The sequence below is a fragment of the Convolutriloba macropyga genome, chromosome 3 (assembly GCF_964194025.1).
Source record: "Convolutriloba macropyga chromosome 3, txConMacr16.3, whole genome shotgun sequence".
In the NCBI taxonomy this organism is placed as follows: Eukaryota; Metazoa; Xenacoelomorpha; order Acoela; family Convolutidae; genus Convolutriloba; species Convolutriloba macropyga.
The window spans coordinates 71,729,832-71,756,208 of NC_134470.1; the positions used below are offsets into that span (position 1 = coordinate 71,729,832).

Here is a 26,377-nt window from a genome sequence, read left to right on the forward strand (position 1 = left end):
TAGAAACATCTGCCACGCACAGAATAAGCGGGCCTTTTTTCTAAATTTGTTGTTTTATTTGATGAGCTCTGCTTTTGCCGTCACTGTGGCGTGAACGATTTTGAAAGTTAAGTGTCAATAGAAGCCGTTTTGGTAACTTACCAAAATGGCTTTTATTGTCTAAAAATGGAGGATGATATATTTCACTTAGGATATAGTATTCAATACGATGTTCAATGTTTGAAATTTGTACACAGCAAAGTTCCGAAACGAAACGATATATTGTATCTAAATTATGAAATCCAGTTAATAATTCGGACTGCCAGAGCAATTTAACTGCTGGCAGGCAACACAAAAAGAGTACCATCATATTTGGGTCGAGGCAAGGTCGAGTATCAAAAATTTGGATCGAGCCAACTTTTAGTTGAACGATTAGGTTCAGCTAAAGCTTTTCCATGGATTGTTTGTGTCGAGCATGGTCTTTCATTCCTCCAAATGTTATTTGTTTTACTTACAAAAAATACCTACACAAGTAACATCCATTGAAACCCTAGTGAAGTAATTACGATATTAACTCAAAATAGAATTAGCTTCGGGCGTTTAGGTCAGTTCTAATTATAGAATCATGTCTTGGGTCGTATGTACGAAGGTGCGATAAGAAAGGGGTATGCATTAGCCTTGCTATGACCCCAATTGCTGCTGTAGATCATTTATATTGAAAGATTTTTGGTGTATAGCTAACAGGTGCCAATAATTAAGGTTAAAGATGAATGCATTGGAATAACAGTACTGGCCGAAACTGATCGCATTTCCTATAGAAATTCAAATTCCAAATTAACCACTTTTTTGCCAATGGTTAGTGGTCTCAGTCAAACTATAATAAAATATTTGTAAAAAAATTATAAACTTGTTTGTGAGTAATTTCCAAAAAAAACATCATGTACATTATGTTTATTCAAACTTTGCAATTTATTTGCATTATTTTGAAAGTGTTGGCTTTGCTTTGCGGAATATTAGCTTCTAGTTTTTACAAAAAAGTTGCGATAAATGCGGCGATTGAAATGAATAGGCGTATTTTGAACCGTTTTTCACCGAATTTCACCCAAAAATACTATAAAACTATGCATTTTTTTCACACAATTTTGTGATTCTCGCTTCAATAAAAACAATTAATTCAGATGAATTCAGATGAATTCAGAAGACGGCAAAGTAATGCAATGTCTTTCTCAACATCCAGCAGAACATGCATGTATTTTTTTTGTTAGAAAAGGGTCCAAAAAATTTCACTGCTCCAGAAAAAAATTCAAAAATGGACAAAAAAGTGAAAGAAGAAAGAAAAGGACAAATGTCAAAGGATGAAGAAAAAGGACAAAAAAAATGGACAAAAACAGACAAAAAATTTCGTTTCTTCATTTCATCGCAATTTTTTTCATTGAATATTTTTAAATGCATTTTTACAATATTTTAGGTGTTTAAACATGGTCCGGTTATGTATATAACTAACTCTGTGTATAACTATGTATATAACTAACTCTGTGTATAACTATGTATATAACTAACTATATATGTAACTATAACTAAGTCTGTTGTAGGTATCATCGCGTGCAGTCCCCAACCAATCAGAATTCGATCAGTGGCTTCGTTTGGGCGCAGTGGGACTCTAAGCACCAAAGGGTGTTCCTCCTCACCCTCAACAGGGATTTCCAGACTAGTTCTGACATTCAAATGGATAGCTGTCTGTCTCTGGAAGGACGGGAGTACAGAGCAGTTGATACTCCTGACCAGTGATTTAAAAAAGATTGAGTCAAATAGGACGCAATTTATCCGTGTTAACTATAAATTTCTTGGCAGTATGCATAAAAAAATGTATGCATAACAATGTCGAGTGATGATTCTTGAAAAGATTATTGAACATTTTTTTATTTACGATACGACTTTTTTAACAGTGAATAAGTTGTTCAATGTTCTTGCAAAGAGATATCACTCGGCAGGTTGCCACCTAAATGACTGAATAAGGAAAAGAACTGCAAATCAAACACCATTTTGTTTTTTTTTAAAGTTTATTTTGAGTTTTTGCTTCACTAGGGTGATCGTTTTTTTTTATTTCAATCATCCGCTTTAATGTTGAACAGCTCACTCATTCCGCTCAATTAATTAAAGATGTTAAAAAGAAACGTTTTACAAGCGCTCTTAATGATAAAGTTAAAAATTAATAAATTCAGAGTTTCTCTTTTCCCTTTTCCTCGGATTTCTTGGCGCTTGAATTGGAGTTTTTTGGTTAAGCACATTTCTTTCGAAGTCACAAGTTACGTGATTTTTTCAGCAAAACTTTTTAGTTTGTTTTTATTTTCCAAAAAATCTTTTCACTGTAAATCAAAAATAATAAATTTTAGATTTTTGCAGTAAACAACAATCTAAGAGCCAGAATGGTAAAAAGCTTTGTTCGAATCAAGATTATTTGGATAAAAGCGAAAATGACGAATTCCCACATTTTGCAAAATATCTCAAATCCAAAAGTCGGGGAAAAGTCAACATTTCCCTATGAAGACTATTAAAGCATCTTCCCATTTTCTGAACCTTGAAAACTTCAATCTTCTTTAAAATTGAAATGCATAACAATACAACGCGTTTTACTGTGGATACTGTGGCGCTGAAAAAGTCGCAGGAATTGCGCTGAAATTGAAGGTCAGAATTGGTACACTAAATAAAATTTGTTCTCAACAGTTGGGTTTCGTTTTATAGTTGATACTTTTATAGTTGATTTTTCCTAATGTATTAAATACTGCAAACATCAGTTTTGATCAAATGCACATATATTTTAGCAAGGTTAAGAGATTTGTTTAAAAGTAAAATCTTTTTCTGATCTTTCTCTATTTCGAGCGCACTTGAGTCTGATCAGAAGCAGTTTCGATCGCACTTCTGTGGACTCTATGGAACTCAAACGTTTTGAAATTGAGTTCGCAGCAACCGATTCAAGACTTTGTTCTCATCGTGTTCCTAGCCACAAAAAAACATAAAATCTTATGAACTAACACTTTTTATTATTAGGAGTACATTCTGCGAGAAATGTGCAAAATTTATGCAACAAAGGGGCATTGAAAAAGGAGCAGCGGAATTTGAGCTGAAATTAATGCATTTTGTGTGCGCTGATTTGTTACCTAGTTCTTTATGAAATACGATTAATATGAGCTGAAATCATTTATTAACCGAGTTTTTACAAGAATTTCTCAAAAATTTTCCTCAAAACGCCATTTTAGTTTAGATAACAAATGCGCTGCATTTGTGCAGAGTTGTAAAACCACTCCTCACTGAGAGCTTTTTTCTCGTAATTTCGGCGCTTTTCTCAAATAAATGCGCTAAAATTGCGCTATAACACCCCGCTCTTAGGAGGGGGAATCATCCTATAAAATTTTCAATTTTTTTCTGATTTAACACTTGCAAAGTCTGTGAGTTTACTTCTTTTTGCAGTTCTCTCGTCATAAAAGTAATTTATAGAGCAGTATTATCTCGAGTAGTTGAAACATTAATGACTCAATTTTTTTTCCAGTGTGAAACCGTTTCTCAATGCTCCGTAAGTATTATACGTCCACTAACGTCTAACTGGTGACCTCTATCATTTGAAAATTACATGATCTCTGTTTCAGCCTGTTGGCAGAGTTGGGTGGTAAAATAACCCTAAACGTCTTCGGTACCCGGCTCAAGTTTGTATTACGTCACATAACTCCAACGGACACCAGTTCTGGAGACCGAAACCCCATGATGGACTGTCTCAGCTACGAGCACATCAATGCCAGACTTCTGGCTCAGGGCAACGGGACACTGGCTTTGTGCATGCAGATTCTGAGGCCATTCTATGAAGATAAAGATGTGTTGAGTTATGCTGTTGTCTCTTTTCATCATCTGATTGTTCATGTAAGACAACTATCGAGTGTCGTCAGATTATTGGAATACCACCGCATTCTTTGCACCAGTTGAATTTGTTGGGGTGGTTAGGGCGGGAGGGGGGGGGGGGGTTGTTTGGGCGGGGGAGGGGGGTTTGGGCGGGGGAGGGGGCAGGGGAGGGAGTTGGGTAGTTTGAGCGGTGGAGGAGGGGTGGGGGTGAGGGTGGTGGTTGTCTCTTAGCAAGCAAAACCACTGTAAAAAATCGATCCAGGGGTTGTTAACTGGCAGCTCTCACTTGCTGGTCTAGATAGTGTACTGTCCGTTGCACGGATCCATTTTGTCCCCCCCCCCCCCCCCTCCCAGTGTTTTTTATGACCCCCAGTTACAAATTATATGTTGTTATATAGCACGTTACTATGTAAAAAAATAGCACGTGCGCCTGCGGGTCATAAAAAATTTGTGCTCACTAAGCTGAGGGGGGGGGATAGAATAGATCCCGTTGCACCAACTGACCAACTGTTCCTAAACTCTCCAACTCGACCATTTCTTGTAACCCGTTTTTTTGTTCTTCTTGTTCTTCAAGTTGTCATCTCTCTCGTCAACTTTACTTTCAACAAGTAGAATTTTACTTTTGTCGGGTGTATCAATGTGAAGAATATTATCCGCACAATTTCGCCGGTCATTAAACTTTTTTAAAGAGTTTTCGAGTTTTTAAACAAATTTTATGTTGCTATAGGAAGTGTTTGCGCACGGCTCTTCGCATGCTTATGGATCTCCAGACGATAAACAACCAAGAATGTCGACATTTGTTCACTTGCCAGAACGGAGTGTCCCCTCATTTGCGAGGAGCCCCTCCAGGACACCCGAGACTCCAACACCCACCTCTGGTTTTGGCCAGAGGGGTTCCAAAGAGGTGCTAAATTGGTCTGAGGACCCGAAGCCAGGGGATATGGCAAATCCGAACCGGATTCTGTTCATCCTATTTGACCACTATGTGATTGCAATGTTGCCGCAGTCATTCATTCATATGCTTGATAATGGCTAGTACTTTCATCAAGAAATTATAGACGTTTCCAGTCTTAAAGAGCAAAGCTGAAAAAAATTACTCTGAGGGAAATCATTAAGTCTTTTTCCTCTCATTAGATATCTGTATCTGGGTTTCACTGCTTGAAAGATATCCGGTTGCCAAATGTAAAAAAAATAGCTGTGTTTCATTTATTTGTTCCTAATAAGTAGATTGCAAAGTTCGACGATCAGTTTCTCTGCCGTAGTGGCTACTTAAATATTTGATCCCACAAAACTTTTAGTGGCGTGGGAGGGAGGAACTATATGCTCAACTGGTTTCCGTAGCTCAATTAATACTCTTTGCTGAATCACGCCTTAAATTTGCCGTTCTTCAAGTGCATTGCATTCCCGGGTTGACCACCATAAAAGAAACTTACTAATCATAAAACGCCATATCTGGATTTTATGGAAACTTACTAAACATACAACGACCACAAAAATTTTTGAGTTTGGCTGAGAAAAAGTCCAAAGAGCTACATGCAGCTCCAAAACAACGTTTTTGTACATAAAATTTCAAAATTCTGTATTTTATTCTTATGGTACCGTACTTACCATAAAACGCCATAAAAAAAATTTATGGACCGTTTTATGGTTTCAAATTTTCCATAAAAAATTCTGTATTATAAAATTCCCGATTTTTTGAGGTAATCTTCCAAATAAAATCAAAAGACCAGTCTCAGATTCACTAAACGTCCAAAAACAAAAACTCCACTTTTATGGTACCGAACTTACCATAAAACGCCATGAAAAAAAACTTTTATGGAACGTTTTATGGTTTCAAATTTTCCATAATAAATACCCCAATTTTTGGGGATATTTTTCAAATCAATTCAAAACTAAGTTTCAATGCCAAGATTCAAAGATGAAAAAATGTTTTTTCTGATTTTCAGCCAGAAAATTTTTCAAGTCTAAATTAAAAAAAAATCATTAGTTCAAATTTTACCGCAAAAAATGTGTTTCTTAAAAATTTTCTAGTATAGTCTGAAAGTAGATTACAGCAAGAGTTCAAAAACCTAGGTTGGGGGCTCGATTTTTCGCTCCATCATCTGGAAAAAATGAATTAAAATCAAAATTTTTTGATATTTTCACTACTTTTGTCTCTCTTCAACACTCTCCCGTTAGACTTGCACCCAATTGATTTTTTTTGAAACATTGCAAAAAAAAATGGAAGTAGATTACAGCAAGAACTCAAAAACCTGGGTTTGGGGTCGAATTTTTGCTCAATCATGTAGAAAAAAAATGATTTAAAAATAAAAGTTTTCGATACTTGCACTACATTTGTCTCCTTTCAACACTTTCCAGTTTCACTTGCATCTAACTGGTTTTTTTCAAAAACTGCAAATGTAATTTGAAAATAGATTACAGCAAGAGTTCAAAAACTTAGAATTGGGGTCGATTTTTTGTTCCATCATATAGAAAAAATTGATTTTAAAAAATAAAATTTTTTTTATTATTTCTGAAGATCGTGGCCTTTATAGCAACTTCAGAGTATTTGTTTGATAACAGTATAGATTTCTGAAGTCCAAGAAATTTCCTTTTAAACTTACAAACCATAGAAAGTTCCATAATGGTAAACTTACAAACCATAGAAAGTTCCATAATGGTAAACTTACAAACCATAGAAAGTTCCATAATGGTAACTTACCAACCGTAAAAAGTTCCATAATGGTAATTTTACAAACCATAGAAAGTTCCATAATGGTAACTTACCAACCGTAAAAAGTTCCATAATGGTGATTTTACAAGCCATAGAAAGTTCCATAATGTTAACTTACCAACCATAAAAAGTTCCTTAATGGTAACTTGACAACCATAGAGTTCCATAATGATATATTGCCAACCATAACACGGCCATCATTCTTTTTATGGAAACTTACAAACCATAAAAAGGACCATTATGGAAACTTACAAACCATAGCAAGTTCATAGAGAGAAATTTTTTATGGAACTTTATGGAACCATTATGGAACTTTTTATGGCTGGTAAGTTTGGACAACCCGGGTTTGTAAAAGTTTTGTAATTTTTTAGTTTTTTGGCTTGCTTATTTCCTGCTTTAATTGGTTGGAAGTAGCCAACAATTTTAACATATCATTTCGTGTTATTGGAACTTTGGGGGCAGTACTTTTCATGGAATCTGATTTCTGTCAAACAATCATATAATTTTTTTTCTCTCTACCTGTCTTACTTTTCCTACAAAGTTGTATTTTATTTTGCCACTTTTGGTACCAAAATTTATCAGCCAAAACTGGGTTCGTTTTTCTTCGGCACTTGTTTTGCTTTTTTCTTTCATTTTGGTTTCTCTGATTTGTCAACGAATATGACAGATCATCATTTGACAGGTTTCATAGACAAAATCACTTACCTCACTCATGACTTACCTTAAGATTGTTTACTTGGGTGACATCAAATTAAAATGGAAACTATTTTGAATTCTAAAAATAGATTCATAAGTGAGTGCTGATGTAATTTTATTGTTCCGACCCTCTTGAGGGGGGAGGAACTATATACTCAAATGGGTTTTTTTTTGTTCCATGAATTTTCGCCGCTCGATATATTCATCGTAGAGAGTTGAGACTGGTATCATTAGAAAGCTCGTCCAGCGTAGAATTTGGAATTAAAAAGTTTTTTTTAATTTTCGTTTTCTACAGGGAGTTATTGAGGTTTAAACTTCTGAGGAAAGAAGAGTGAATTCACGTTGTTTCTATTCACATTTTCCGTAAAATTTTGCCTAAATTTTCGTCAATTTTGCTATAATTTGTTATAATTTTTAAGAATAGTGTCGTTGATTTTTTTTGAAGACGAACAAGCATTGTTGGTTGTTTTGATTTAATTTTTTTGGGCAAAAAATCTGGATAAAGATTTCCAAATTTAGCCTTTTTCATCAAAAACAGCACGAAATAAGCTACTTTAGTCCACTTTGATTAAATTTGCCGACAGTACACCCCCAAACAACACTCATACAACCTTTGTAGATTCAGAGGGGGGCTATTTCTACTTCAGAGTCCGCTGAGAGTGCACTGCAGTTAAAACTTTGCCGTTTTTTGCTAACTTTACTCGTTGATTATCAAAAATGCAGAATTTATTTTGAGTTTTTAACTAACAAATTATCTATATCTACAACATTCGAAAAATCATTTGTTCCTAACTGACAATAAGTATCAGCAGGGTTAGTTTTGGGCCATTCTTGGACTGTTGCAATCCAAAAAAAAAATCGGGTTGTAATCAGTCGGTCTTTTTTTTTTTAAAAAAAAAACTTTTTTTAATAATAAAGAACAGAACATATCAAATCGAAGCTCAGGAGTGATAGGTCCAACCAATTCGCTTGCTAAGCAGCTCCAAGTTAATGCATTTAGGTTTTAAATTGAAAGTTTATGGTCGTTTCATTTTTTAAAAAAAAAATTGACTTTTCAATAAATAATGGCTTAATTAACTTTTCCTCTATTCTTTTCCTTATTTGTTCAACTTCCAGCTTATTGTCAGCAAAGAAAGACTGCTTTTTCTTTCTACTGATTTAACATTATTTTTTCTCGGTTGCAGTTTTAAGCCTGAAGTTATTGTTTTCTGGCTTTGATACTACAAGATTTCAGATTTTTGTTTGTTTTGATATTTGCCAGTTTTTCACGTTTTCTAATTTTGTCACATTATCACATTATTGACAATTCTTATGTCACCTTATTAGCATTCAGAATAAGGCACCATTGAACATATTAAAATCCTGAAAGATATACAGCATCGTTTTAACGGCCTCGATGCCTCTTTCTTGAAGAAATCAATTGAATTTTTTAATTTTGTCTCTAACTGTCATTTATACTTTGTCGTTTCGGTCGTATGAAATTTCCTGTATAGTCATAGCTTTCAATGGCTTTTCATGGAAGAATAGAAGAACCGATATTCTGATATTAGTAAATAGCTGATGGCTTTCATGACTTTGAAAACAAAATTTAAAAAAAAACTTTTTAATTTCGCCAATTTTGTTCTTTTTATGTTTCTTTTTGTTACCTAATCTCGTTATTTAATTACAGGTCAAATATGACATTATGGGTGTCAAGGGAATAAAAGGGATTGGTGTCCCAAAATCTTTTTTTTAAGGAATTTGTTATGGCCTTACTGGCTTCGACACCGGTTTTTCACAAAAACAAAGTAAATTAATTTGATTTTTGTCATATTTGACATTCTTTTTGTAGATGCAAGAAATATTCTGGATAATTACAGGTCTCGAGGGCTTCGTTTTTATGAATAAACGATCCTATTTAAATAGCTATTTTTGTAATTAATGCCTTTCATGACATTGAATGTATTTTTGTTCCGAACAAAAAATTAAAAGTATTTTATACTTTAGCACTTCGCTGTTTCGTCTACTTGTTACCTAGTCTTACTAATGAATGGCCACGTACTACGTTTTAGTTGTTTGAGGAAAGCGCAACCAAATAAATTTTGAGTACCAAAATTTGGCTTGACGGTTTTGACAGCGTTTTCTGGCAAGTTTCAATTAAATTTTGTTTGTTCTTTGTTGTTCTTTTTAGCCGCTTTAAAAAATGAATAAGGACAGGTCCTAATGCCCTTCTATAAAAACAGTGGTAATCGTAAATTTGTGGTAATTTTAATTGATTCCTAATGGTATTTTTTACTTTGAAGTTAACTGTTTCAAAAAAATAAGTTAATTTTTTTACTTTACTGTTTTTGTTCTTTTTTGTATAATTGTTACCAAACCTTTTTATGGACTGGTCGCATATGTTTTCTGGTAATTTATAAGTTATTTTTGTTAAGTTTTAGGTTTATCTGACGGTATGTTGACTTTCTTATTAAAGTTAGTTTTTAAGAGGGACATAATTTTTTTGATGTAATTAATGTTTGTTGTTGTTGTTGTTGTTGTTTGATTTTGCTGTTCGTCTTGACTCGCTTTCTTAAAATTGACATATTACAGCAATCTAATGCATCAATTTTTACTCCACTGAGTTATTTGCTTTGGAGGCTATCTTATTGTTCATACAGAAAATTTTGAAAAAGACGGGCTTTTTTGGGATTCGCAAAAAATAATTTTTGGGTTTTTCTATCTGTTCCTCATTTGGTAGACAATTATGCCAAAATTGTGGATGGGCGGGGTCGGAACTTTATGTGCCATCGCACATTACCGACCCGCCTTGTTGACTTCAGCACTCACTCACTCATAGGTCTAAATCTTATAGAAATTAAATACAGGCTGCGTTGCAATTTATTTCGAAAACTGGAAAGAAGTTAAATTCTGTATATCTCTGTTTGTTAAATTTCATTGTTTATTTGATAATTTTTTTTCTACCTGACAAAATTGCATTAGAGTTGATTTCTTGTCTGTCGTTTTGTTTGTTTTAGTTTTTATTCTAATGAGTTGGAGAAATTCGATTGTAACTGTTTTTTGTATGCACATCATTCCTCCTCTCAAAATCTATCAAAGTTTTAATATCAAAAATTTTAACCTCTATTTTAACTTTGAACTTAATCTATTTTACTTCAGTTTATAGTCAATTAAGCCAAAAATGTGGACTAGCGGGGTTGGAACATTATGCGCCAACGTACATTGCAAGCCACCTTGTTCGGTTCGGTAATTTGTTTATAATATTTCCTAAAAGCTCATTTTAGGTTCACCTTTATACAAAATTCTCGGTAATTGCATAAGATAATTTTCGCGTAATCAGACACTTTAATATTTGATTTTTATGATTTACAACTTCCTACCCTAGTCGAGATCTAAACTCTATGAAATGACTCAAAAAGCCAAAGACATGGTGTGCGGCATTGACCCAGATTACCCCGTCGGTCACACACCTGAAGTCTATACCAAGTCGTTTCATGGGTTTTTATTCGGTCTTTTAATCGATGAAAACGGTCAAGCCCACTCTCTTCATGGGTCTAGTCATACAATGAGTCGCTGCTACGAGCTGAGGTCTGGGTCTAGCACTTTCCGGGTGTCTGGTTATTTATGAGGACGGTGATTATTGCGTTACTATAATTACCTAATTTCTAACTTGATCTCATCTAGGTGATGAACATGCGCCCTCACATAGCATCTATCTCTCGTCCAATCAGCTGCCTACATTTGCCAGAGGTCACATGCACTTGACCCCATTCAGACTTGGTCCGACCAGACGTCCTCTGACCTTCTTCTTTGATCTGCATGCCCAGACTCTCCACCAGATGAGCATCGACCACTCTGGCTTCCTGAAGTTGTTCACAGAGACTCCTGATGAGAAAATGAGAGTGGCTCTATTGCATTACGCATTCTTCCACTCAAACAAACAGGCATGTAAACCTTCATTTTTTTCTCTGCGCAAATGGCCAGACTAACATTAGCCTACGATTATCATAACTACTGCTAATGTTATACGCTACTTGAAGCTGAAATATATCATGCTTAAACATAATTTATAATTATAGATCAATTGCTTATAAAATTTTTCCGGCTTAGCCAGTTTTTCACATTTAACGACCTGTTTCTCAAGTTCAATTTGGTACAAAACATTGCAAATTAAAAATCAAGTTGACATGTACAGGTAGTTCGGATTATCATAATGAATCACACAAATCGTTTAGCAGTGCTTGATTAATTTTCTAAAAAAATGCATTTAAACTCATGCTTACCGGTTTGCACCTTTCAGCTTGCATATCGTTACTTGCTGTCATTACACAATTCAGCTGTCAACCCCAAATGACAAAACTGATCGTAGTCGCAAAAAAGATAACAACTGATTAAGAAAAAACAATTAGGAAGTCTGCTTTTGACAATCAACGATCTATATGACATAAGTATAGTTTCTGTGACTTGCTGAGAACTTCTGGCGTTTATAGAGAACTGCATAGCGGTTGGAGATGTTAAGCCACCTCTTTGAAGTGACTTCTGCAGTGTCACGTAACCTTGCTTAAAACACTCAACTTGTAAGTTTGAAAATGCCGAAAGTTAATGGAACCCGAGTCTAGATCTCGACTCAGGAAAACACTTTGAAAGTGTAGTGGGGGGCAACATTGACTGTAACTACACGGTCCAGCAACTAGATAAAGTCCAGCTAGGGTCTTTTCATGGGTCCAACTTTAGTCTTTTTAGTTTTTTTATAAGTCTGCTTTTCTGTGAATTCGGATTTTTTTTAAAATTTACTTATGTTAACTTCTGGCAATGTATATAGGAATTTCTGGTATGTTGACCTCTAGCCTTGGAGGCTGCCGGCATTTTAAAACTTGTACGTTAGTGTTTTACTGTCATATAACTTTTTGCTTTTTGTTCTGAAGGACATCAGCGAAGACAGCTGGGACTCATCTCTCTCCGGAACTGTGACTCAAGACGCCCACTCCTTGGAACGTCCAATCATGTCACTCATTGCAGACGACATTCAGTGCATTGAGACGACGAATCTCATAGCCGAAATGATAGCATGCACAGCTTACAAATCATTTGCAGGAAGACAACATCCGAAACAGGTGCAGAATCTGGTCAAGATGTTTCCCTACACATCTGCTGCAAGTGAGGCTGATATCGCTAATAGAGGTTAGTGTTTTAAATTCTAGAACTAAGTATGTCATAGTTTTTTATGTCTAGTTTTTTGGTTCTTTTGTCGTGATCTCATGTATTGAGCCATATATCTTGCTATAAACCACAACGCGTACTATCTTTATTGTTATGAAGCATATGGCAAGATATTAGGACTATTTCTACTGTTTTATCATTTTTCTTATCAAAACGCAATCAGGAGCAGTTTTTTTAGATTGATTTAGTATCAATTTTTCTATTTAATGAACCAAACCAAAAGTGTTTTAGTTTTTCATTTTTGTTTCAGAAATGCTTTTTAGACAATTTTGTCTAGATGAGGATCGTATTTGTGCATTTGTACATAATGATGTCACCCCCTCATATACCATACCTCATATTTACCAAAAACTTACATCATGATATCTGTCTATAGTGCTAAGATGCCTTTCGACAGACATTTACGTATTTTTCTATGAAAAGAGAAAATAGTCCTAGTACAAGAGAGGTCCAAGAACTCAATTCAATTTTCGAGAAGGAGAAGCAATTTAGATTACACAAAAGTCAAGTAGTCAGCCCTGATAAAGTTCACTAGAAAAGTCAAGCAAAAGTTTTGTTCCAGGTCATTCAATATTGACACGTTGACATTTTTGTAGCTTTTTCGACTTTTTAGATTAAGACTGTTACCCTAAGATTTGTTTACCCTTACTTTTATCCTTAGATTTGAGACGGCCTAACAGGTACTTTCTCATCAATGTTCAATTGCAAAAAAAAATTAAGATTGAATTAACCTCAAGAAAAATGAACATAAAAAATGTACATATGTTTTACTATGCATTACTAGCGTCTCCCGGTATCAAATTTTGCGAGTAAATTTACACAATTTGTATTCATTTTTCATTTTTTCTATCTCAATACATTGTACGTGTGAAACATACGTCCAAATGTCGATGATATAAATGTGGTGACCTAAATGGATAAATCAGTAATTTTTTTTTTCAATTTGTCACTTGATACTGACTATTGGGATCTATTTTCCAACACGAAAAACTTTATGCGGAAGCTCATTGCGCAAAAAATTGTACGGCAGCTTAATTGCAATAAAATCCTCAATTTAGTAATTCTAAAAGATTAAACTGTTAAAGGATTACAATTTTATGAAACGCTTTTACCGCCGAAGGTAACTATAATCATTTTTCCATGTGGGCAGTTTATAAAACAAATTTACTAAATATTTAAATATATCTTTTCATAAGCTATTTCAAGCATCTAACTTAAATAGTATTAGCGTACCACTGAAACAGGGAAAAGTTAATTGAAAAACTTTTTTTCCCCGAAAAATTGGAAAAATGAAAATATGTTTCAAACGATTGATTCACTTTCAAAAAGGCTCCCCAAGGCTACCACTTTTGTATCCTTCCGCAAAAATATCGGTCGGCCAAAATTGGCTTAGAAAAAGTTAGAGTTGGTATACAAATTCTAAAACCCAAAAACAATTGAAGGGTTGGAATAATTAAATATCAATATTTTTACATTTTTTTATTCTCTATTGCAAAGTTTGACATTTTAGATTGTCCGCAGTACCTTTTCTCCGACAAGGCAAAAGAATTGAATGTAGAACCACTAGAAGACAAACAGGAAGATGCATTTGCCAATGTTATCTCAGAGAGTATAGAGAGTAGTCTGGACAACACCTCTGCCTCTGAAGAGAGGAAACTGGTTGTCACTGTTGCATGCACGCGTATACCTCAAGTAAGACCGCACCCCTTAATTTTCTCAGCTGAAGTCAAATTAAAATTATTTCTTCAAACATTAAAGAGCCAGCTCTCAGTCGGACCGGAAAGAAGCCAAGGTAAACAATGCTTTGACGAAAAACTCTTCTATGCTTTGACTGTAAAATGCAGAACTTATCGCACGGTTAGTGAGAAATCGGATGTGCCCAATTCCGTTTGTGCCCAATTCGGTATTCTATTAAAGGCAATGTAAAGATTTGAGAAAAGCTGCTTTGCGAGTTAGAACAACGAGTTTGATTAACAACAATCTGCACGTCTTGTGGGATTCCATTACAACCTTGGATAATCGTTGATATTTATATCGCACTTTAACGTAGAGTTCATATTGCAAAATTGTGTGATTCTGCATATCACGTGAGCAATCTTCATGAAACTCATTTTGATCTAGTACCCAGAAAAAAAACATAAAAAAAAAGAATTTCAGTAGCTATTAGTCATGTATGATTTGGAGTAAACAAGATGTGAGAACAAATGATTTTCCTGCAAGATCTTGCAAGACAATGTGTTTTAACCCAGCTTGTGTTATATCAAACTAACAAAGTTGAAAATCACCGGAGCGCAATGCAGCGGTAGCATGCTTGGCCAAGGTATTTATTAGAATATCGATCAAACTATAGTCTTAAACTTAGTGAGAATTAGAAAGAAAGTTTAACTTACCAGATTAGAAAGACAAAAGCAAATTGATTTTGATCAGAGAATTTATATAAATGAATCGTCAAGAAATGGTGTTTGGAATCAATATTCGGTTCAAACTGGTGAATCTAGATAACTAATATTATAGTGAGATTATTTGTTGTAAAATCTTCCAAGCATGTATTGAATGATTATGATACCTCCGCAAATGTGAACGAATACTTAAAAAAGTGTAAATGCATACCATCTGTGGTACCCCCTGCGAGTGATTTCCGGAAAAATTGCAGAAGCAAACCAGATTGGGTAACCCTTGCGACCCCCACTCTAAATCATGGTTTTAAGATTAGTTTGATATCTTGACTTTCTCGCACTGATAATGAGTATATATACAGCTGATTTTTGAGCCTTTTTTCATCCCCAAAATCCAATCACCATCTTGATCTAATAATCAGATCTCTCCTGTAAATCTCTAAATTCTACTGTAAAATATTTTTCTTGTTATTCTCTCCTTTTGAGAAAATAATTTTTTACTTAGATAAAAACGCTTTTTATTCCGCTTGCGAAAACCCATAACCCAACAAGTTATGGGCCCAGCAGTTTTCTAAGTCATAAAACTAATTTATAAATCAAAACTAAATTATTGTTGACAGCCATAATCCTTTTATGCTTAGTACATTTTTTTCACAACTATTTTGCCTGCTCAAACTACGATGGATCAACAGACAGTAAAGCTGCTGACCTACACAGGAAAGGCAAAGGAATTTCCAATCTGGAGCACAATATTTGTGGCAATGATGCAGACGAAGGGACTCTACAAATCACTTCTTGGGACAGAATATCAACCCAAGGAGCCTGCACCGCTAGCCAATGGGGGGAGCGATGATGAAAAGAAGAACAACAAGGTGCTGAAGGATGCATATGAGAAGGAAGTTGCAGACATCAAGGAGAAACGGAACAATGTGTGGTGCCATCTGGCACTGACTCTAGATGCAGGAACCCTCATGCTGATGAGACATGACTGTGTGGGAGATTCCGGCATCGAAGATGGAGCAAAGGCTTGGAAGCTTTTGCAAAAGAGATTTCAGAGTGTGGAGACGCCGACAGTGGTGAATTTGGTGGCACAGCTTGCTCGACTGCAGCTCGAGGATGCTGAGGATTTAGAGAGCTTATTCACCAGATGACAGGAGTTGCTCACAAGGCTACAAGAAGCTGGGGAAGCAGTCTCAGAGACCCTCTTCAACGCCTTTTTCCTCAATGGTCTGCCAATGAGGTATGAAAGTTTTGTTATACAGGAAAGCTTTAACCCTGCAACAAACTTCACAGAGTTGAGGAAAAGGCTCGAAAACTTCCATGAGAGCACAACACAGAAGCGCAAAGGACAAAGTGGTTCAGTGGCACTGGCAGTGAAGCGTTACTTCAAGAAGGGACCCAAGAAAGGAAACTGCTTTGTGTGTTGGATCCCCGGACACTTTGCCAAGGACTACAGGAGGAAGGAGACAGCACAATGCAGCAAGTGTGGTGAGAAAGGTCACCTAGACAGAGCATGCAAGAGACAAAGAGATGGAGACAAACATGAGTCAGTGGCAATGGGTCAAACATTGGCTTCACCAGACGAAAAATACAGCGCAGCTTTTACCCAGTGGAAAACAGCAGGCATGCTGGAGGACAGTGGTTGTACAGATCACATAGTGGCGAACATCGATGCGTCCTTCGACTTTGTGCCATTCAATCAGTGGTCAGAAATCCCAAAAGAGACGCTTTCAGAATGGTGGGCAGAGGTTGTGTGAGTATCAGCATACCCTCAAACGAAGGGGAATTCCAATGCGAACTCAAAAATGTTTTGTGTGTGCCGGACTGTTCGTCAAACCTCTTATCAGTCTCAAGATGCACGGAGTGGGGACATAGCTCCATTTTCGAGAAAGGAAATAGCTGCATAAAACTCCAGAAGGGAACTCGGGTAAAACTAACACAAGAAAATATTTTGTTTTACTTACCCTGCAGCGTTCTAGAATTCAAGAAGAGTTCCAACAGCGTGAATTTTTACAGTGCAAGGAAGTGGCACAGACAAATGGGTCATTTGAATCAAGCGAATGTGGTCAGGAATGCACCAGAGACAGTGGGGGAACTCAATGATGTATGCAATGTGTGCGCATTGTCCAAGATCACAAAGACTCCAGTACCAAGAGTGACAGAGACCCAAGCAGAAGAAAAGCTGGAGAGGGTGATCACAGACGTGATGGGATCATTCACAGTAGACTCACTGTCAGGGTTCCTGTTTTGCATTGTGTTTGCAGACCAGTACACGAAATTTGTGTTTGTGGACTTGCTTAAGGCAAAGAGTGAAGCACTGGCTAGTCTGAAGAAGTTTGTTTTCAGTGTGGGGACGCCCAAGAAGCTGAGACAAGACAATGCGAAGGAGTTTCTCTCAGAGCAGCTCTAGATGTACTGTTTATGTGCAGGCATTCTGCAGGAGTAGACCATACCAGAGACGCCACAATAGAATGGGTTAACTGAGAGGTGCAACAGGCCACTGCTGGAGACGGCAAGATGCTTGCTCATTGACTCGGGTCTTCCCAAGATGTTGTGAGGAGTAGCAATTATCCATGCAACAAGGATCAGGAACTCGGTTGTGCGACGACGAGAAGAAAAAGGCCCAGCAGAGCTAATGCGACGTATTAAACCAAAGCTTTCAATTAGTAAACTATCTATTTTTGGTTGAACAGTCTTCATGAGGAAGCGGGACAGAGATGTCAGCAAACTTGAACCCAAGGCACTGGAAGGAAAGTTTGTGGGTTACACTGAAGGAGACAATGGATACCTGGTGTACGTAACCAACACACGCAAGTTTGTGGCAGTTCGAGATGTGATCATCAAGGAGTCCGAAGTGGGCTCAATCCTTGACAACACAGAGACACACGACCTACTAGATGAGGGGTCACAGCAACTGGGGATCTGGCAGCCAGATGATGGTCATCAAGACGATGGCAACAAAGAGGAGCCGGACACATCTACTGCCATAAAGGAGGAGTGGCTTGACGCAGAGAGCGTGAACACTCAAGAAACGACACTGAGACGAGATGCCTCGGATGTTGAGGAAGCAGCACTGGACGAAGAATATACTGCAACAACAGAGACTCGGAGTCACTGGAAGACAGTGAAACGGAGGACTTCTCAAGTCAGAGTCAGTTGGCTTCTCTGAAGAGGCACTGGAGCAAGCGGACAGGGCAGATCCCAGACGAGGGTCACGAGCAAGGATTGTTCCGCAATTTTTTGAAGAAATCAGGACCCATCTTGTTGTGACTGAGGGTGACTATGTGGAACCCAAAACAGTCTACGGAGCCAAGCAAGGTGACGATTGGGACCAGTGGCACCGGGCAATGAAGGACGAGGTCAAGGCACTCCAAGACAACGAGACTTGGCACCTAGTGAGACTACCACGGACAGGGACGTCATACCAGGTAAATGGGTCTACAAAGTGAAATTGGGACCCAGTGGTCAAGCGGACAAACACAAAGCACGCTTTGTGGCGAAAGGCTTCAAACAGGTGGAAGGACTGGACTACTTTGAGACTTTTGCGCCTACCTGTAAGCCAGAGACATTCAGGATTCTACTTCAACTATCAGCGAAGCAGGGTCATGTGATGCACTAATTTGATGTCAAGACGGCTTTCCTGCACTCATCAAAAGAGGAAGCCACAGGGGTTTGGAACAGCCACAGGAGTTTGTAAAACAAAGATCAGATGGACTGAAGTTAGTATGCCGACTGAATAAGTCTATTTATGGTTTAAAATAGGCAGCTAACAACAGGTCCTACTGAGACAGGGGTTCACCAGAAGCAGGAATGACCATTGCTTGTTCGCAAGAGCAGATACAGAGGGTCACACCCTCATCTTGGCCTGGGTTAACGACATCATAGTGGCATCAAGAAGCATCCGATGTCAAAAAGGCACTCCAAGCAACATTTCACATGGAAGACAGAGATAGATTACACTAGCCTCTGGGTCTAAGAATCAAAAGAGAAGAGGGCAAAGTCACTGTCGACCAAGAAGGCTACATAGAAACAAATCTTGAGCGGTTTCAAGTGGATCAATGCATAACCTCAAGAACTCAAGCTGATTTGAATTTGAAACTTCAGACAGCACAGAAAGGAGACGAAGAAATGGACCAGAGGATCTACAGAAGCTTGAATGGATCACTTCTGTATCTGGCCCAACAGACGAGGCCAGATATCAAGTTCACAGTCAACATTCTGTCCAGACACAAGAATGCACCTACCAATCAACACTGGATATGTTGAAAAAGACTTCTGCGATATATTCAAGGTTCAAAAGTTTTAAAACTTACTTACTTAAAAGAAGCTAGTTATGATTTAGGGGGGAAAGTGATGCAGACTGGTCCGGTGTTGTAAACGACAGAAAATCAACGACGGGCTACTACTTCAAGTTCAACGGACGTGGCGCAGCACTCAGCTGGGGTGTCAAGAAGCAGGCCACGGTTGCTTTTTCTTCATCAGAAGCAGAATATCAGGGCATGGCAGCAGCAGTTCAAGAAGCATTGTAAGAACTTTTAGAGGATTTCGGCATCCAACAGAAACATTCAATGGCAATTGGAGAGGACAACTAGAGTTGTATTAAATCGTGCCAAAACTCAGTACAAGAGGAGTAAAAACTTTGAGACAAAATTTAACTTCATTCGGGACAAGACGGAAGATGGGACTATTTCAATTCATTGTGTTCCTACTGACAAAATGTCAGCCGACATCTTCACGAAATCTTTTCCCGTATCGAAGGTGGAAATATTCAGAACTGTTTTGATGGGAACAGACTCTACGCAATCAGCTCAAGTCTGAGTGGGGGTGTTGGAATATCGATCAAACTATAATCTTAAACTTAGTGACAATTAGAAAGAAAGTTTTACTTACCAGATTAGAAAGACAAAAGGAAATTGATTTTGATCAGAGAATTTATCTAAATGAATTGTCAAGAAATTGTGCTTAGAATCAATATTCGGTTCAAATTGGTGAATCTAGATAATTAATATTAGAGTTAGATTGTTTGATGTAAAGTCTTCCCAGCATTTATTGAATGATTATGATACCACCGGAAAAGTGAACCCCCTGCGACTGATTTCTGGAAAATTTGCAGAAGCAACCCATATTGGTTAACCCTTGCGACCCCACTGTAAATCTTGGTGCTAAGATTAGTTTTGTATCTTGACTTTCTCGCACTGATAATGAGTATATATACAGCTGATTTTTGCGCCTTTTTTCATCACCAAAATCAAATCACCATCATGATCTTATAATCAGATCTCTCCTGTAAATCTCTAAATTCTACTGTAAAATATCATTCTTGTTAGTCTCTCATTTTGAGAAATTAATTTTTTACTTAGTAAAGAACGCTTTTTATTCCGCTTGCGAAAACCCACAACCCAACAGTATTTCTTTCCAAAACATCTTTTGAGATAACGATTCATTCTGCAAGATCTTCATTTATGTTGCAAAACTGCAAATGTTTCTGCATAATGAAAGTTACACGTTTCCATTGTAATTATGTGAAAATGTTCCAATCACTGATAATCGTTTTTTTTTAAAATTTTTTTACAACTCATTTGATTTTTATAGAAATCTGCATACTCGTTTTGAATTATAATTTTACTGTTTATTGAACCTAATATATTTAATTTGAGCAGAAAGTAATAAATTGTAGATTGGTAGATGCTGGCCATCTTGATAAAAACTAAACGCAGAACACTTTTCTCTTCAAGTGCTGATGATGCTCAAACTTGTTCAGATGATTTGCATATTTGCATGATTACCTTGTATGATCCTGCAGAACTAACGGTTCTTGCAACATCTTGCAAGATTGCCATTCGAAGTATTGAGATTATAGTTTTAAGTACTGAAGCCATTCGAAGTACTGGGATCATCAAACCACACTGAGATCATAATTTTAATCTTAATAAAATTTTAAAAATCGTCACCTAATTTTTGAAAACACACAATGAAATGTTGTTGTAACACAATTTTTGACACATTGACTCACATGGAACCATAAATGATCTTAATTCGTTTACCAAGGATGTACATTCCAAGCATGAAGAATATATTTTATCATAACAAAGGTTTGTAAAAAATATACTAAATAATCAAATGTGGAAGCCTATAGTAAGGGTTAGTGCGAAGCCTATAATATTGTGTGGAAGCCTATAATGTGGAAGCCTATAATATTGAAAAATACCTGATCTCGAATGTGTGCGTAGAAGAACTCGAGTCAAGGATCTACTTGGTCAAATAGAGAGACGGTTACAAAAAAAGATTGCGACTTGTAACTTCAGATTGCGGACTATTTCGGAATAAGATGCGTCAACCAGCGACTCTTCACAGCCACAGCAAAGCTTATTGAGAAAGCGAAGCATGAGAATGCAAAACGAACATTGAATGACAACAATGAATCAAACTGGAGACGCCTGAAGAACGGCAGATTGTCTTTCAAGTTCTTGACAACTTACAGCCCCAATGGAAGCCCGCCTAGGAGCAGGGGCAAATTCCAGCCCAGGAATTCGCTGTTATCGTTTCTGAAATACTCTAAAGGTTGGCAAAGTTCACAGATTTCAAGGGTCATCTAAATGTGAAATGTTTGGTCGCTCAATACGATGCTGCAAAAATGTAAATAATGCTGGCTGCGATGACAATAAGAGTTGTATAGGTTTTCGATGTAAAGAAGTCTAGCAATAATTTTGAAAAAAAATCGCAAAAAAGGAGTTGCATACAAAAAATAGATGCTTCAGTTACAGAGGCCACTTTTTTGTTGATTAGAATTCCTGTTTTTTGTCAGTTTAAGTATTTTAAATAATTATCCTACTTTCGTAATTGCAACAAGAATTGAGTAAAAGCGTTAACAAGCGGTTCCTTTTGTTTTTGAAAACTGTCATTGCATAATTAAGTAGATACAGAATGCAAGGAAGGATTAAAAAAACTTAGAATACAATATGGTACCAAAAAGCTACGTCCAGCATGATTTCTGCTTTTAAAGCATGATTCGTGCTTCATAAGCATTATTTACGCTAATGCGTGAAAAAAGGCGTGAAATTTAGAAGTTTTAAGAGAAATTTCGATCTCTTTTCCTCCACTTAAACAGAAAAGATGGTTTAAACGCTTTGTTCTTTCACCGTCTGCCAAGCTGTTACGCTACGAGATGTCGGATTTTCGTGGTCTAAAATACAAAAACAACTCAACTTGAAGTCAAGATCCAGTGCACAGTATGCATACAAACGTTATTTGAAAAATAACATTTCCGTGCCCCAAAAATTCAGCGGAAGACCCCAAAAATTGTCAAAAAAATCAGAATACAAGTTAGTTACCGATGTTTTGAAAGATCCCAAAACCTCACTGGAGTGCATTAGAGTGGCTTATAGCGCTTTCTCTTGCTACGGCACAATTTCCAGAGGTACAGTTAGACGAATTCTCAAAAATATGGCGTTTTTCAAAAAGGCTGCAAAAAAAGTCTGTTTGAAGAAGAAAAGCAGGTGTTTATATTCAAAATGACTAAAGAAGCCGGTCCTTTTCTGGCAGAATGTTGTTTTTACTGATGAAACAAAGATGCGCATCTCCAGCGACGGAATTGTTACAGTTTTTCGAAGAAATGGAACAAGATTTCTTGAAAAAAAAAATTGGTTTCGGACAAACGATCACTTATGTCTTGGGGTGCAATACAATCAGAGGGAGGGAAATTGGCTGTAAAGTGTTCAAACAAGCTAAACGTTCTCGGTTTTTGGAAATTTTGAAAATTTGTTTTTAAAAGAATATTTTGGTGTACGTAGCTTTTTGGTACCATAGTGCACTTTCCGTCTTCTGATGTCAAGTATTGGGGTTTGAAAAAAACAAATTCAGTTTGATCGAAATAGAAATTATTAGTAATTGGATTTACGTATCAGATTCATATGAGCATTTCAGAACAAAAAGAATGACTTTATTTTGTTTAACCTTCGATATCACTCGAGCGATTGTCAGCAGTTTCACAAAAGTTCTTTCTATAAAACATTTGTTAAAATGCAATAAGGTTACTCTGATGAGATTGTTGACAGAATTTTGTGAAACAATTCAACTGTCAGAAACAACATATTTTCAAATGATTGCTTTTGTAAGGTTTAAGGTTGCTTATATATTACTATTTTTTTACGTAGTAATGGCTCTCATCTCCACACTATGGAGAGGAAATCTCAGGAGAGTAAAATGTGTAGCTACATTTATCCAAGTTCTTGCTAAACTGTTCTGAAAAGGTTTTTAACTATTCAGACAAAAATGTATGCAAGGATTTTTTGCTAATTTTTCTATATTTCAATTCTAACGATAGGTTTCGTTCTTGCTGCATTTTTTGCATCCAGATTTTAACCTCTGATTTTAACTTGCTAAACATACTTACATACATTTTGCTCTTTGCTCTGAAAACTAATTCTTTGCATTTGTTCTGCCAATTGAAATGCTATTTGCTTTTAATCCTTTTTTACTTTAAAAATTAACCGATATATTGAATTTCTTAGTTGTCAAGAACTGATCATGACTGGGCTGTTTATTCTTTCTCTTTAATCGTTTGCGTTTCGAACATTTTTGTTTCTTGGAGCTTTGCCAAAGCCTTGCCCCTACAAATATTTTCTCGGCAACTCTTGATGATTGTCAGTTTTTACTTGTTCGTTACTTAAAGATAATATTTTTTCTCGTTTTTGAGGATTTCTGCAGTTATAAAACATGACGCTGTGTCCTTACAGCCTTTTTCCAAATCGTATCGGCATAAATCCAAAACGTTCAGGTATTAACGGTATTAAATGTAAAGCTTCAACTCGTCACATTGCTGTAATTTTTGACATATACTACCAACAGAGATCCATTGGAGTAAACTTTACGACTTTTATTCTAGAGCTTCAAAAAAAGAGCAGTAACTATCAGAATTTTTGTTCTTGACGGAGTTGGTTTTGTGGTGATAATCTGCACAGTCCTATATGTAGTCCTTTGAGTTTAATGTAATAACAATACTTTTTGCTTTCCAATAGGATTTGCTACACCCCCTTCTCTTTCATTTTGCCCGGTTTGGTAGATTTCTACCTATCCTACCAAATCTATAAAGTTTGAGTACTCTCGCAACCAGATTTCATTAGCAACTAGAATCTTTGGTTAGATTTTAATACTTTCATTTTGTGCCTTTAGTTTATCCGAAATAACTTTGAGTATGAGAATGCTTTGCAGGTATATTAGTTCTGCCATAACCGAACGGTGTTCTAGAGGCTCTACAAAAAAAAAATATCTAGATGCAAACTTAAGTATTTTTAGCCTGAAAACAGAACAAAAAGTTGTAAAAATAAATCGGCGTCCAATTTATGGTATAGTTTTTTGTGCCTACCTTCAGGGTTCTGGGAGTTGAATTGGGAAAACTTTTTAAAAATAAACTTCAACGTCTACTTCAGCAATTCAAACTTTGTTGTTACACTATGGTACCAAAAAGCTACGTACAGCATGATTTCTGCTTTTTAAGCATGATTCGTGCTTCATAAGCATGATTTGCGACAAGGCGTGAAAAAAGGTGTGAAATTTAGAAGTTTTAAGAAATATTTCATTCTCACTTTCTCCGCTTAAACAGAAAAGATGGTTAAACTGCTTTGTTCTTGTCATACGGCAATGGATACCCTTCATGTATCCATATCCGTATTTTATTTTATTTAGTTGTTTTAAATTCCATTTGAAGGGCAAATGCCATTTAAGTTCAGTTGATGTACACTTCCTCCCATTTTAGCAGTTTTTGTCTGTTCACTCTGTCTGTAAAGGAAATACATTCGTTCACGATATAAACAAATCCAAGAGTTGCTTCCGTTATGCATGATTAAACTTTGAACAAACTTTCTTAAATTGTATCATTCTTATTCTTCATTCTCCAATTTGCAGCGCTAACGCTCAGTCTAATTTAATTCTTGCAAACGCTTCTCATTTCAGCTCAGTAGTTTCGACTAGAGTCAATCGCACCGAGATTGCCCATTCTAGAAAATAACCATTTGAACGTAACGACTAAACTTGCCATTCGCGGCACAAGTGCCTATCTCAACTTTTACGAGAGCATTTGCAATTCAATTGACTATACTCATTGTGTATGAGTATAACATGGCGCAGTCAGCAGTGGACTCAAATAAAACACCACTCCACATAGAAGCATTTTGGGAGAAACCGACAGCAACACCTTCTCTGACGTGGGACAAATGGACGCAGCAATGGAAACTGGCTCTACTTGCTAAGGAAGGGATACAATTAGACACCCTGTTAAATAATCCCCCTGCAACGGTGACTTACCCGCCTGAACCTACCTACGAAGAACCGGTAGAAAACCACACACAGGCAACGGAAAGAGATCGTAAAGTTCGAAATCAGCAATTGAAAGTAAACTGGCAAAACCGTTGTAAAAAGGTTGAAGAAATTGGGATTCTCTGTGGAGACAAACCGTGGGGAATTTGTGAGCAAAAGACGATATCATTGCTATATCTGAGCATTGGTACAGAGGGACGGTGGATTTTCAAGAGTAAATACCCTCATTTGCAGATAGAGAAACAACCTTTTAAAGACTTGTGGCGGGTAATGGAGGACTCATTCACAAAGTTTCGTAATATAACTTACAATCGCTTCGTTTTCTACTCGTGTAGGCAGCAAAAAGGAGAGTCGGTGGAAAGTTTCTATGGTCGTGTCATAGAATTGGCGGAAAATTGCAATCTTGGAAGTGAAGAAACTACGCTGATTCGTGATGCATTCATTTTAAATATGCTTGATCACGAGACTCAGAAAGAATTGTTCAAGGAAACAGTAGAACCTCCAAAAGCATTGGAGATAGCCATACAAATGGAAATGGGAGCGCAGAATCAGCAGAAAATAAATCAAAACTTGATGTCAGGAACTACTTCTGTGAATTTCATTAATAGTAACCCAGTACGCAATCGCAACGCGAATGGATCTTCAACAAAACGAGACTTCACACGCTACCCAACTGTCCCTCAAAATTATCAATATACGAGTGTTTGTACAAATTGTGGTCTCCGTTGGAGTCACAATCATAGGCAGATTTGTCCCGCGAATGGTAAGAAATGCAATAATTGTGGTATTATGGGTCATTTCGCCAGAAAATGCCGCAAACCGAAAAAGTCGCAGAATCCGATACAGAAAACTCAAAAATCAAATGTAAACCAAATAGATCAATCGCCGGAAAAAAGTGATGATGAAGAATCCGTCAACTATATAACAAGCTATCAACAATTGTATGAACAGGTGTACGATTCAAACTATGATAGTGATTCAGATGACTATGTAGCGGCGATTTCTTCTGATTCAGTTCATCAATTGGAACCACTGAATGTGGAAGTACAAATGGGGGAAATAAGAACATCTGCTATGATTGACTCTGGAAGTGTCGTCAGCATCATAACAAAAAGTTTAGCGAACAAAATCATCCGATCCACAAAATCAGCCAAATGGACAGATACAACAGAAAAAAGGAATTTGAAAA

General features: G+C 36.7%; 1 protein-coding gene across 1 annotated transcript in view; it reads left to right on the forward strand.

Annotated features, from left to right (window-relative positions):
- The window catches only part of LOC142336428 (uncharacterized), a 58,907-nt gene that overhangs the window by 20,150 nt on the left and 12,380 nt on the right, over positions 1-26,377 (forward strand). Inside the window, exons 4-11 of the mRNA XM_075385259.1 lie at positions 1,572-1,763; positions 3,527-3,550; positions 3,624-3,891; positions 4,598-4,901; positions 10,943-11,202; positions 12,184-12,439; positions 13,989-14,170; positions 21,180-21,435. Coding sequence (XP_075241374.1) covers positions 1,572-1,763; positions 3,527-3,550; positions 3,624-3,891; positions 4,598-4,901; positions 10,943-11,202; positions 12,184-12,439; positions 13,989-14,170; positions 21,180-21,435 — 1,742 coding nt within the window. The remainder of the gene's footprint in view (positions 1-1,571; positions 1,764-3,526; positions 3,551-3,623; positions 3,892-4,597; positions 4,902-10,942; positions 11,203-12,183; positions 12,440-13,988; positions 14,171-21,179; positions 21,436-26,377) is intronic.